Consider the following 14,172-nt stretch of genomic DNA (forward strand, 5'->3'; position numbering starts at 1 on the left):
GTATCAGCTTAAAAAAATCTGTTCCCTGTTTATCACAACTAGATTTAGCACAAATAATCTATTCTTTTGCACTTCCCCCCATATTTTCCCACTTGCTAATTAAAGATGCAAATGTTGATAAATAAGATGACTGTTTTAAGTACAACTGGGTCAATAAGTTGAACATTGTGCCCTGTTCCTCCAATTAAACTCCCATGAGAAATAGCTCCATTATAATTAGGGAAGCAATTATCCTCTTGTTAAAGGTGAAACAAATCACAGGTCTTAGTGGAGAATTCAGTTGTGCTCCTTCTTCTGCACTAACAAATCTTGCATCTATTGAAATTCTGATCCCAGTGCTCTCCAAAAGGATCCTCTGATGAAATATAGCATCTCAGAGTATATTTCTGGCTCACCATGTGACAGTAACATTTTCTAGGCATAAACTAGGATGAGCAAAGAGGGATTAATTTCATAGAGTGGAGCTATTATGCCACTGGAGCAACCAGTGCCTGCTCCATGGGTGTATTAATTTTCTTACTTCTTCAGAGAGATGGGAAGGAGTTTTGTCTGTTGAAAAGGAGACAAGTGCCTCACCAAAAATGGAAGAAAAGAATTATATTTCTGTTTTGATCCTAGCAAAAGTGTTGTAAAAATACTGAGCAGTATTATGTGCAAATATTTCTGGGCTTAGTTTTTTTTCTTTTTTTCACCTTAGACTATTCAAATTTTAATAGAATTATCATTAACCTCCCCTATAACCCTTGAACTAAAGCATCTCCCAATGGCCTTTTATTCCTGGTTCTAGTGGGTTGGAATCCTGCTCTTAGGATTCAGCCTGGTGCACTCTCTCACCTCATAATGAGTTTGTTCAATAGGGTCATATTTTCAGGAATGAAAATTACCCCTTGTCTAGAAAGTTCTATTTATTAAAGCACAGTCTATCACATCTGGCATGAGCCTCTCCTTTACTTTGATTAAATATACTTAGACAACCTACCAAGTGACCTATAATCTGCTGATGTTAAAAACAAAACCTGAACAAAAGAGTCTTTTGTGTGTCATCATAATCATACCAGATAAGCAGAATAAACAGACAAACTTCAACCCAAATTAGAGCTATATAAAACTGTGGTATATGGGGGACTACCCTTTAGCCAGTCATCCTAATTCACCCATACCAGTTATTAAATAGTATGAAACAGTTTCAAATATGTTGTTAAATCGCTAACCGCCCCCATACTCTGGCTGGATTCCAGGGTTACCCTGTGATTATGGGGTGAAAGGGATTGTGTCTGATACCACACAAGGCTCTCTAGATTCTGCTCCCATGTTAAGCATACTATGCAGTTCCTAAATATTTTTAATAACATCCCCAGCGTCAGACAGAGGAAGTACAGTACCAAAGGAGGACGTAGCCAAGTCTAGAATTCAGAAACTCTTGTGCTTTGTTCCTCCTGTCTGCACAACATGGTTTCTCTTCATCAGTGACTAGCAGGAGGGCTTCTTAGTCAAAACCATCACACATGAAGAGATGGAGAATAAGGAACCCTGGGCTGGCCTCTTCCTTCTCTGAGACTTTATTATTTTCTTTTCTTGGATCTGAAAAGGTGATCTACCCACAGTAAGCTCTGCCCAAATTTCCTCTTTGGAAGAAGATACAAGGGTTATTAGCTGGGACCACAAAGGGCAAATGCATGAAAGTAACTTGAATGACCAGAGTGAAGACAGCAGCGTTTCATGACTTGCTGCAGAGATTTACAATGTATCTTAGTTACTTTTCTCTCATTGCTGAGACAAAATATCTGATGCCCAGAATTAAGGAAGGAAAGGTTTATTTAGCTCACAGTTTGTGGAGGTTTCAGTCCATATTTAGCTGGCTCCAAGGCAGAGTGGCACATGGCAGAGGACAACTGTTCATGGAGGCGGAAGATAGCAAAAGCAATAAGAGCTAAAATGGCGGAGCGGCAGCTGGAAGAGCAAGCCTCTTTCCCTCCCTTATACTGTATGCAGGCTACCTGCCCCAGGGCAGGTGTAGCACTCACACCCATAATGCTAGCATTAGACCGTGGATTAATCATAAATTCTAGAAGTCCACCTCCCATGACTGCATGAGGCTTTGGGAGGACATCCAGACACAAACAATAACATATTACCCATGGGATATTATACTGAGTTACAAAAACCCATTCCATAGTTTTCTACTGTATATTTATTTGTACCTCATCATAACAGTAGCCAGCTGTGCATCTCAGGAGCTGCGTGAGGGGGATACAGGAAGCAATCTTTGTGTTTACCCACTTGATAAGAGGAACAGTGAGGTATGTGCACATGTGCAAAAGTGTCAAACTGAGATTTTTCCCACATAATGCTCTCTGAGTAACAGGTTTTGTGTATGTTTTCCTGGGCAATGTGAGGAGTACAATACACTCATCCCATTATTGTGTTAAGTAAACATGTCATATACCATACTGGGATGTGCGTGCGGCTCACAGTAGCTGCACCTAGAGAAACCAGGAACAAAACTGAGTGTAATGGCATGTGAAAAACCAGATTTGGAACTTTTGGAGGAGGCTGAAAGTGAATCATCAGGCAACTCATGCATGGATGATGATAATGATGATGATGACTTTGATGATGGCCATGTGAGCCAAAGCTCCTGTAACAGTGAAATGAAGCAAGTATTGAGAGATACAGACACAAGGTGTAAAGACCTCCTTGATTCAGATGATAAAGAAAACACCAATGTGACTACATATTTGACTAGTCAAAATGGTACAAAATGGCCAAACAACCAAACTGAGGCAATGTTATAACTAGGTCTGAAAATATAGTGAGGGTCTTGGCAGGGATGAAACCTATTGCACAGAATGCCAGCACTGCCATTCAATGTTGGAAATTGTAACAGATGAAATGCTACAAGATGCTGTGCAATACACAAATGAGGAGATACAAGTAAAACATCCTGTGTGTACCATAGTCCTATTCCAAAACGTGTTTATTATGACATCTTACTAGCGGAACTGAAAGCATTCATAGGTCTGTACTTAACATGGTTTTCTCATGGTAATCACAGGAATATAAGAGATTGATGGCGAAGTGATAGATATGGGCTTGAGGTACATAGAATAACAATGACACTGAGCAGATTTGGTTTCCTTCAAAATTCTTTGAGATTAGCTGGTGCATGCCTGTAATTCCAGCAGAAGAGAGGCTGAGGAAAGAGAATCACCACCAGTTTGAGGCCAGCCTGGGCCATGTAGTGAGTTCAAGGCCAGCCTGAACTATAAAGCAAGACCCTGTCTCAAACAAAAACAAAAACAAAAATGCCTGAGGGTTGATGCCAAAATCCCCTGCCGAGACTTGTTGATCTCATCCCCTAAACTCATCAGAATGTGACATTTGACAGTTGGTTTACCAGTTTCTGACTGACGTTACATTTGCTAGTAGAGCACAGGTTGACCAGCATAGGAACTCTGTGCAGGAACAAAGCAGAAATTCTCAATGAAATGGTGCAATTTCAAAACAGAAACTTTACCGTATAATCTTTAGGTTGCAAAACGATAGAACTTTGGCCTCATATATGGCAAAGAAAAACAAATTGCACCATGATGGAAATGTTAGGATGTTATGGCTTGTGCCTAGATGTCCCCAAAGCTTCATGTAGTAGTAGGTAAGGCTTTTTCTGAGGTGGCTGGATCCAGAGTATGTAATGCTGGGATTGATTCATGGTGCAATGCTATGTCAGTGCTACCTGCCCTAAGTAGTCTGGATAAGATAGAAAGGGCAGAAAGATGCTGTTAAAGTCCTTTATTGCTCCGCTTCAGTCTGCCAACCATGAACTGTTCTCCTCTGCCAAGCCATCCTGCCTTGGCCCCAACTGATTATGGACTTAACACCTCTACAAACTGTGAGCTACATAAATATTTCTCCCTTTTCTTTGGGGGTCAACTATTTTGTCTCAGCAATGAGAAAAGTAACTAAGACATAGGGAAACCTTGACAAAATGGAAGTCCAAGATGGTAACTTTCTATAACAAAATGAAAGGCAAAGTAGATGTTGTTTCTGAGTTATATAAGTATGATATCACTAGAAATACAAAACATTGGCCAATGTTTGTGTTTTCCTTTTTCCTAAGTATGCATGGCATAAACAGTTTGTTAGTTTAAAAAAAAACAACAAATGTGAAATTTTGTGGATAATGTTTTTTAGAGGATTGGGACTGGAACTCATATAAGAGATCATTTACAACAGAGGAAGAACAAAATGTTTCTTCTCAGGAACTACACATACAAAATTGTGGAGCACACTGGTGAGCTCACAGGTGAATAAGCAGTGTTCATGACATCTGCATGTTCCATGCAGAAGCATATGTTATACTGATAGCACATATATTTTGTTTTCCTGTCCTTTTAGTAGGGCATAGTTGACATCATATTGGTTTTCCTACTGTTGTTGTAATAGGTCTTTGTGATGTTGCACCTGACTGTTCACCTGTCAAGAATTTCTTTGGTAGTATTTTGTTTGTACTTACATTGTAGTTCACATAGGTTTTTATTTCTGATGTTGCCTTTTAGGTTGTAAGCACGTAAACAGCTGATATGAAAGCGTTGATTTCTATTCTAAGCACTTATTATATATTTGATATTTTATTTTGATATCTTATTTTCTGGCTAAGTGCATGTTACACAATATAGTAGGAAGCTTCTGACAAAATAGGAAGAGAAGAGAGGTAACAAGAATGGCCTGCTATGGACTCTTAGTGCTTATATTATGTGATCAATTTTGCATGCCTATACCTGGTAATCTGAGCAACTAATTTGAAGATAACAATATGCAATATAATAATCACTCTTAATTTCTTATAATTTGTTTTGAAATTCTGTATCCTTTTTATTGTTTTTTGGGAGTCTCTTTAAAATAAAATAAAATAAAATAAAAATTAAAAAAAAAAGAATGGCCTGCCACACTGGACAGGAAAGCCAAGCCCAAGTGCTGTCAGTGTAAGTAAGACTCACATATGGAACACGGAACAGGTAGTTGTCATGTGTGAAGACTGCCTTAGGTGTGACAACTGAGGCAAAGATTTTTGTGGTAGAGTTATATTTGTATTTTCATTGAAATTCATATAGGAATTTATTTCTATTGCTATTTTTTAAGACTTTGTACACCAAAAAACAGTAGATGTTAAAGATTTTGATGTTTTTTAGAAATACTCAATATTAAAAATTTAATACTTTTTGATATTTTTCTTGTTTAAGCTCATTGTTTAATATAATACAACTCATAAACTTAAAATTAACAATTCATCAACAGAAATATTCTGAAGAACAAAAGTGGGTAGTATACATCCAGCACAATGCTCTTTTAGTACAAAATTGGTGCATGCCCCTGCCAGAACATTCCATGGCGCCAGTGTGAAGGTACTTCCTGTGTGAAAGCTCGCATGTCTCTTCCTTCATAGGAATGAAGTACCTATGGACTCCAACCAAAGCAAATGGGTGAAGGATACCGGAGGACCTTTTCCTTGGTGACACTCTGTAGAACAGAAGTTTCTCCTCCTCACATATCCCACAGTTCTGAGAGGGGACAATGTGTTCAGGGACTATTTTTGAATTGAAGAGGTCAAATTTGGTCTTCTGTGAATTACTATGTGATAACATAATAATAGTAATAATCATGGCCCGTGTTCCTTGATTACTTTAGATATGTTCTCAACTATATGCATGGATCATCTCACTTAAACCTCATAAACATATTGTGCACAGATACTATTATTATCTCCCTTTTATAATTGAGGAAACTTAGGCTAAAAAATTTAGGTACTTTGTCCAAAGCCAAAGAGCTAAAGATGAGCCTGCTAAAGTTTACTTTTTTTTTTTTTTTTTGGGTTTTTCTCCGGTACCGGGAACCGAACTCACGACCTTGCACTTGCCAGGCAGGCGCTTTGCCGCTGAGCTAAATCCCCAGCCCCGAGCCTGCTAAAGTTTAAACCTGGAGTTCCTAAAGAAAATTATGTTAACATTCTGTCAAGGAGAGGACAAACTGCCAAAATATGGAGAAATCAAATGCTATTACTACAGCCATGTCTATGTGTTTATTTGTATCAATGTGTTATGATTTTGAGACTTGAATTCTTGGAAAACTTACTGGTTTAGACAAGAAGGAAGAAAATTACTATTTCCTGGTACTTAGCAAAGAATATCCAGTACTATATATGATTACTTCCTTAATAGAGTTATACATATGCTTGTGAGTCACAGACCAAATGATTAATCAGTCACATGTTCACTGAGCATCTACTGCCTGACTCTCTCAGAACCATTTTCCCTGGATACCAAAGCAGCACATATCCAGTATGGCCTGACTTAATGAGGAAAGATGAGTTATTATAAAACACAAGTGTTTTACCTGCTGATCTCTTAAGATCAATATTTTACTTTATGCTCTTTTATAATTTAAAATTTCCTAAAGAAACAAATGAAAATGAAATAATTAATGTACTTATATTACACTAAAATGATCATATACCCTTTAACTCCCCAAGTTACCGCTCAGCTCTTTCTTATCATTTTATCTGCTCCTCTTGAGCTAATGGCAGTTGCTATGTGCCATGTTAAGATGCCACTGGCTTTCTGATCTTGGTGACTTTAGCAGTGTTGAAAAGAACCTACGCAGGAGCTGATTAGCCTGATCTTCAGTGTGTGTGTTTGATCTCTCTTCTGATATCAAAAAAAGGAATGAAAAAGTAATATGGATTAAATATAGTTCTTTGAATGTCAAATAGGTATACGATTTTTGAGCTTGCCAAGTGTTAATTGGTCTCTTCCCTGGTGATACAAATAAAATTCACAGCCAATTAGTTTTCAGTCATGAATCTTTACTCCTTGACAAACTGAACTACTTTGTTGAGGAGACTGAAAAAAGTGAAGAATACCAGGGTCTCCTCACTCCATATCTGTGCAGGGACCAGTTACATTTAAGAAAGTGAAAATAAGGCTATGGATACTCATACCATTTGTTATATGCTTTGGTTTAACAGAAGAGATAAGCACTAAATTTTAGAACTACAATGGAGGAGACAGATACACTGTTGTAATCATCAAAGGGAAATACTGAAGAGAGAAGAATTTCTGCATTTTTAGTTACACTAAATCATACCATGTCCTTTGTGCTGGAAGATAAAGATAGTGTTGGATGGAATAACCATAGTCATGACTATGATAAATAAATCATGATAAATGCTGGAGAGTGCCAATGGCATGTCAATTACAAAGCAAAAAAATAGCTCTCTTTTTTCAAAGCAAAAAAAATTATTTTAATCCTTTGAGTTTTTTAATGGACTCAAAGATATGCACGGCTGTCACAGAAAGTGGAGTCATTTTATAAGTAGCTTGCCAAAATTAGCAATTAATTTGTTATTAATATTAATTTGGAAGAAACAATCAGATGTTTGATTTTGTTTGTGTGGGACTAAATACCTATGAAGATTTCTACCTTTTTCAGTCTCCTTAAGACTGACAAACTATGAGAAGTCAAACAGTGAGTGCATTATTAATTATTAATCACTTTTTGAGCAATACGGTCAGTATTATTTTTCAAATTCATGGATGGGTAAAAAAATCAGCTGATGGGCCGGGCATGATGGTAAATGCCTGTAATCCTAGCACTCAGAGGCTGAGGATGGAGGATCTCTGTAAGTTCAAAGCCAGCCTGAGCTACACAGTGAGTACAAGGCCAATCTGAACTGCATAGAGAGACCTTATCTCAAAAAGACCAAAAAAAAAAAAAAAAAAAAAAAAAAAAACCCACCAGCTGACCCATAGCCATCATCCCAATGCATAGACCCGAACTAAAACAACTGGCATATGCTTCTTTCCACATATACAATGCAGGCTATACATTCCACAAGACTTGGGGTGTTTGGAGGCTAACAAGACCACCATCAATTTGGCAGCTATACCATCTATCAAATTAAAGTGTGCCTGGGTCTGCAGGACTTGGGGCTAGGAAGGCAATCATGCTGGCTACATAGAGGGATGTCTCCTAATACTCACATAAAGGGTAAATTGTTTTAGAGTTTAGGACTATTTGTTAACAAATGAAAGTCACAGTGTTAGTTCCCCTCAACAGGATGCTCAGGCTGGTGAATGTCTCAGGCTCTCCTGGGAGTCATGTAGGCAGATTCCCCAGAGACAGGCATTTTCAGAGGGCACTGCATCATCTGGTACTGATGAAAAGTCCTGGTATGAACCTGATTTGTAATACTTCATTGGCAATAAACAGACCTTGTTTTAGCAGAAAAAATGAAAAGGCGGAGTTTGATGGAAAACTTACAGGATGAAACTAATTGACATTCATTACTACTAATATATGTTGGAATGAATATGGCTTTTAGGTTAAGTCCATGATTATATCGCAAACCAGGAAATACACAAGAGGCTCACGGACACAGATACTGCACATACACACAAATCTTACATTAACAATTTTTTTTGCATATTATCAAGAACAATAATAAAACTGCCAGCACAGTAAGTCATACCATCTTCCTCTATAAGTGCCAAATAAAACAGTATTCCTGATTTCTTGAAAGAAAATGACAAACTAAACCAAGCTGCCTGTGGCTTTGTCCAGTGGGACATTCTAATTGACTTCCAAGTCATTAATCAGCTCCCAATCAATCTATTTGCCAGCAGCCGGCAGCTAGGATTCCATTACCAACCATTCATCTCGCCATGCCCTAATCTACTGCGCCATTAGCTATGGGTTAGGCCTCTGTTAGAATAACTAAGTGCCCACTGCTAAATGCAAAGAATTTTCGTCACCTCAGCCACTGGGATCCCTTCAGGTGGTCGACACTGGAGTAAAACTTCCTGTTCCAGGGACACTTCCTTTCCCAGGGGTTCCTGCTCAAAGGTCTTCCGTAGATCTGAAAGGCACAGGTGATAAAATATATGTCAAAACTAAAAATCATTTACCTATCTATAAAAAGTGCATAATTTTTTCTCAGTTTAGTATTTTGTGTCTTCGTATTTTTTAAGTCACAGGCAGTTAGTACTGCCTCAGAATCTGGGTGGCTGCATTCTACCTGGTGGACATTACGAAGCAACAAACTGTACCTCTTTTAAACTTCAAGAGCAATCTCTGGAGATCCTCACTTAACCACCAGTGAAATTCCTTCATTATACTTCCTTAGTATTTCTTGATAATCAACCATGGTGGTCACATTTTAAACAAAGGAACCCCATTCTCATGATTCTCATACACAGAGTTGCTCATGTACATGAATATTTTCCTCCTTTCTCACCACAGACACTATTAGAGTTGTAGGAACTCCTGAATCTTTTGATCAATAAATCAAAAGCAAGCTTCTGTCGCAGGGTGGAAAGAAAAAGCTGGAGTCTTCAAAGAATGAATACAACTTCTTGAAATGCCTCAAATCCCAGGCAGAGGAGTTAACTCCTGAAAAGAATCCAGAAATAACTCAATGTCTAATTATGAGGCCATTCTTCACTTAGAATGTTAAGTAGCTGTTTCCATTCACATATACCAAGTATTTAATCATTGCTTATATATAGTAGTTAGAGAAATATGCAGCAGAGCTTTAGAAACTATTGTGGATGTACACAAAAATGTTAGAAACTAAATCATTTAAAATACTCAGAGGCACATGCTTCAGGACAGTTTTAACCAAGCCATTATTGAATGCCATATAATTATTTTGTCTTTATTGTTTAGCTTCAAACTTTAAATCAGTTTTATCTAATTTTTTAAGGTTAAAAATTTATTCAGAGAGTTTCAGAGCAGCATTTATAAAGCCCACAAAATTTTGCTTTTGTACACACACAGTTCAGTTCTTTCCAATGAACAGTTATTGGAATTTTATCCAATGAATTTTAATAAAAAATAAATGCCTCTGTCCTTTCATTCCATGTCCCTGATAAAGATACAAGAATCTGAAAGTACTGCTTCAGCCCACTGAACCAACAAGTAGAAACCCAAAGACTTTTGAGGTAGATCCCTCATTGGTCCCTTCCAGTAAAGCACCACCTAGAAAATGCACTGAGAAAAAAAAATAAGATTGCTAGACATTTGTCATTTTGTTGAATTCTGTGGCAGAAGAAGACTTTAGAGGTGTAAGAAAATCATAGATCTTTGTGGGTTTGACAAAAGACAAAAGGCTCTCAAAAAATAGTGACAATTTCTGTCAGAAAGGTGTCCTTAACCTGATTACTAAGAAATTGAGAGCCTTGTAGAAATGAATATATAGAATCCACAGCACCACCATAACTTTAAAGTTACCTAAACCATGTCTTTGTTGTACATATGAGAACTGCGTTTACCAAATTATCAGAGCCTCACAGAAAAATACCTGCTGCTGCCCTGGAACCTACTGACCCTTGATTTTAAGCAACTTGTCATCTCATGTGTCCCACTACCAACTCTGCCCTTCTAACTGGAACATGAAAAGTGTTTTTTCTAATACAGTAGTTTTTAACTACTTCTTGTTTTACCTGCATTGAGATAAAATTTTGTAAAACACCAGTTACCAATAAAAAGGACAGCAATGAATAACTTTCCTGGGACAACTGGGATAAAATGCTAATGGCAGGGATATCACGTTTGTGCAAAATGACTCTGAAAGATTCTCATTTGATGTGAGCTGAGGTGAAGACATGACTGGACTTAGTTCTCAAATTAAATACCACTCTGATTCACTCAAATTAATCAGAATACCACAAAATGAAGCTATGAATAAGAGAACATGAGGTATATGTCACAGAAGTTCCATTTAATGTATATTAATTTTCTCCTCAGGGTAGATATTTCACTACTTAGGATAAAGACACGTAAGATCTAGAACCAAAACTTGAGAAGTTAAAGTTGATCTATGATAACCCTTCTGTGGTAAGGAATGGCAAAGCCTCCAACAAAGCCTCCCTAAGCAAAGGAAGAGACCAGATGCCACCATCTTGCCTTGTGTGAAGGCAGTCAGGAATCCATTTGAATAAACCAGGAGGATGGTGGGGCCCTAACCCCAGCTAGGGTTAGTGGATAAGCAAACTTTAAAGCTAAATAGATCATATCTTCATGAAGACCTAGGTATTTGGGAAGTACCAGGAGGCCAGAATATTGCTATATTCTTAGCTACCACATTTTCTGTCAATCTGGTTTCAACTTAAGTGAAATATTGCCAAGTTGGTCAAGAAAGGCCACAACTTTATTTTGGTACGTATTCAGTGTAATATGTCTACAGGTATTCAATTAGAAAAGTCAGGAGATGGAGACCATGGTTTCTAAACACGGATACTATGAGCTTTGCAGACAGCACAGTTTTCTTCATTCAGAGATTGCTCTTTCCACAGCAGGATGCTCAGCAACGTCCCTGGTCTCTACACACTAGATGCCAGTGAAACCCCTCCCTGACATGACAGAACAAGTGCCTGCCACCAGTGGTAAATGTTGCAGCCCCACTGAGAAACACCGGTTGAGAGCTTGAAAGAAACCCCACTAGCATTCTCACAGCTTGGAGCTGTGGGACTCGATGACATCATGGGGGTAGGGGAGGACTGCAGTAGAAAGAAGAGGAGGACACTGCCACAGAAGACAGTCTGCCTGGGAAAATGACATACAGTGGACAAGGAGGCAGGAGAAGAGCTGAAGAGATAAATATCAGATGAACGAGAAGGAAAGAAAAATGTTCAGACGTGGGGAGGTCCACAGCACAGGTGCAGTGCGGATTCAAAAGGGAGAAGCCTTGGTTTGGAAATGTAGGCATACATAGGAATGGGGCAGACCATCCTGAGGACCTCCTACTCTCTTCCAAAACTTCATGGGCTAGAAGTCAGTGGCACCCCCATGGGGCAACGGGTTTGGGTGTAGAAAGCTGTGACACTGATCAGGGCATGGCATCGTTCAGGGCACAGTTTTCAAGTTCCCTCTGTAGGAAGGCACATGGTATGTCGTCCTTGTTCCTCCCTGAGGATGGTGACCACAAGGGGCACCTACTTGAAGAGCCAGACTTAATTAAAACCATCATTAAATATTGTATCATTACTCTGTTTTCATCACTTGGTTTTAAGCCTTATATAAAGTTTATCTAATTTCTAAAGTGATCTCACACTTTACCCCCTACAAGGCAATACTTCTTCCTGAAAGAACTTTTAAAATTCTGCATAAAACCTCCATCCTCTCTCTTGGGTGTGCAATGAGCAGAGGATGCATGGCTGGGTGCACAGCAGCTGGGTGCACATGTCAGTGTGCATCTCCGTCCCTCTGCCCTGCTCAGGAGGCTGGGCCTCAGCTGAGCACATCCTTTATCATTTGGCAAGAAGTGATGCAGGGCAGGCCGGATGCCTTGCAGGCAGAGGGAACACAAGGGTGATGAATGAATAAGCAGGAGAAAGGGACACTTGTCAGCTAGCAGTTAGATGTAAAACAGAATGGTTCCGAATAATCTAGGCATTCTTGTCAGGGAAAAAAAAAAAGATGAATTTCTGCCCTTGGAAGACCTTTAGGATTCCATTTCTATTTTCTTTCTAACACTTCTAAGGCTGCAGCTAACATAAGTATAAAGACCTTTCATTATGACCTAGATTGCGTTTGCAAAGTTGGCCTAACTCTGATTTAGTTATTGATTCTACAAATTTAAAAAAAAAAAATCAGCTTTGTCATATACATGCATTCAGAGAGACATTTACTCAGGAGCATGGATATTGGCTGACCAAATCCATACGCTGAAATCCAATTAACAGATGTTGAATCAGACCCAAGATGGTATGGATTTCTATTACCCATTTACCCACAATCAAAAAACGTCATTTGAACACACACATGTCTGAACACAAAGGCTTATTTTTCATTGTAGAATTTTGATGCTCTCAATGATTTTTTGCATAATAATATTGTGGTAGAAAATTATCTGTCATATGGAATACAGGAATACTGTATTCCAATTTATGCCATTTTGCCAGCACTATCTATTCCTCCTTTTTGACAACACAGTTGACAAAAAAGAAGGTGAACTAAGAGATGCAAGACTTTTTGGACTTCACCTTTCTCATTTGGAAAATGAAAATAATAAAAACTAAATGCTTTTGAAGGACTCTTTTCTATAAGGGCCTATGAATGAATAAGATTTTAAATATGCAGTGTAGGGGAAACAAGCTTATCCTTTGTGGAATGAAGTAATTCTTGGTTGTAATTATCCATGTCGAAGAAAAGTAATACATTAAAGTATCTTTAAAGTGTAGGAGTTGATGCATCTTAAAAGACCTCACTCTATAATATGGCCCTCCGGACAACTATTCACAGAACTTTCCAACTCTTGAGTCTACAGGTTGGGAACAATTAGAAATGGGCAGGGTAGGTTCCAGAAGATTGAATGTTAAAAATTTCAGCAACTTTCTTGCACACATTCAAAAGAGGGACATAATATGCTTTGCCGTCTTAGTTACATTTTCACAGCTGGGACACAGTATCTGATACCCACAACCTGAAGGAGAGAATTGCATTCTGGCTCACAGGGCAGAAGGCATAGTGGGAGCCTGGGGAGGCCAGCTGCTCCTGCCACGATGACCAGAGAGCAGAGAGTGGAAGGAGTGCCAGGGCGGGAGTCGTGCCCATCCGGTCCTCCCATAGTGACCACGTGTGATGGACTCACTCCGTGCAGCTCCCCCACGATCCTATCACTGCCCCAAAGCCCCACCTGTGAGCTTATGAGAGGTTTTTTACACATTTTTTTAAAAAACCAAATTTTCATAACCAAGTAATAAGAGAATTACAAATTATTATGCAATAATTGTATTGCCAAGAGAATTATAAATGATATAATCATCAAAGTAGTTATTCAGTACACAACATAAACCAAGGATTCTTATCAACAAAGATAATGCCAACTTTCTTTTCCACAAACTAAGATAAACTGTTAATATAAATGAAACAAATTAGCATATATATTAAAATACTTTTAAAACAACAGAATAAGTATTTAAATTTCCCCCTACTTCCTGTTCATCTCTCTTCTATTTTAGTCTTTTGAGGACTCTCCACACTGATTTCCACAGTGGTTGTACCAGTTTACATTCCTACCTCTCACCAGCATATGTTAATACCAGATTTTTGATGACAGCCATTCTTCCTGGGAAGAGGGTGTCTAGGTATAGTTTTAGTTTACATTTCTCTGGTGTC

The 14,172-nt window shown here is 38.4% G+C and overlaps 1 protein-coding gene across 1 annotated transcript in view; it reads right to left on the reverse strand.

Moving 5' to 3' along the window:
* Positions 1-14,172, reverse strand: part of Unc5c (unc-5 netrin receptor C) — a 258,667-nt gene that overhangs the window by 100,624 nt on the left and 143,871 nt on the right. Inside the window, exon 4 of the mRNA XM_013517438.1 lies at positions 8,808-8,911. Within this exon, the coding sequence (XP_013372892.1) occupies positions 8,808-8,911 (104 nt within the window). The remainder of the gene's footprint in view (positions 1-8,807; positions 8,912-14,172) is intronic.

Source organism: Chinchilla lanigera, unplaced genomic scaffold, assembly GCF_000276665.1.
Source record: "Chinchilla lanigera isolate Chin_1 unplaced genomic scaffold, ChiLan1.0 scaffold00004, whole genome shotgun sequence".
Taxonomy (NCBI): Eukaryota; Metazoa; Chordata; class Mammalia; order Rodentia; family Chinchillidae; genus Chinchilla; species Chinchilla lanigera.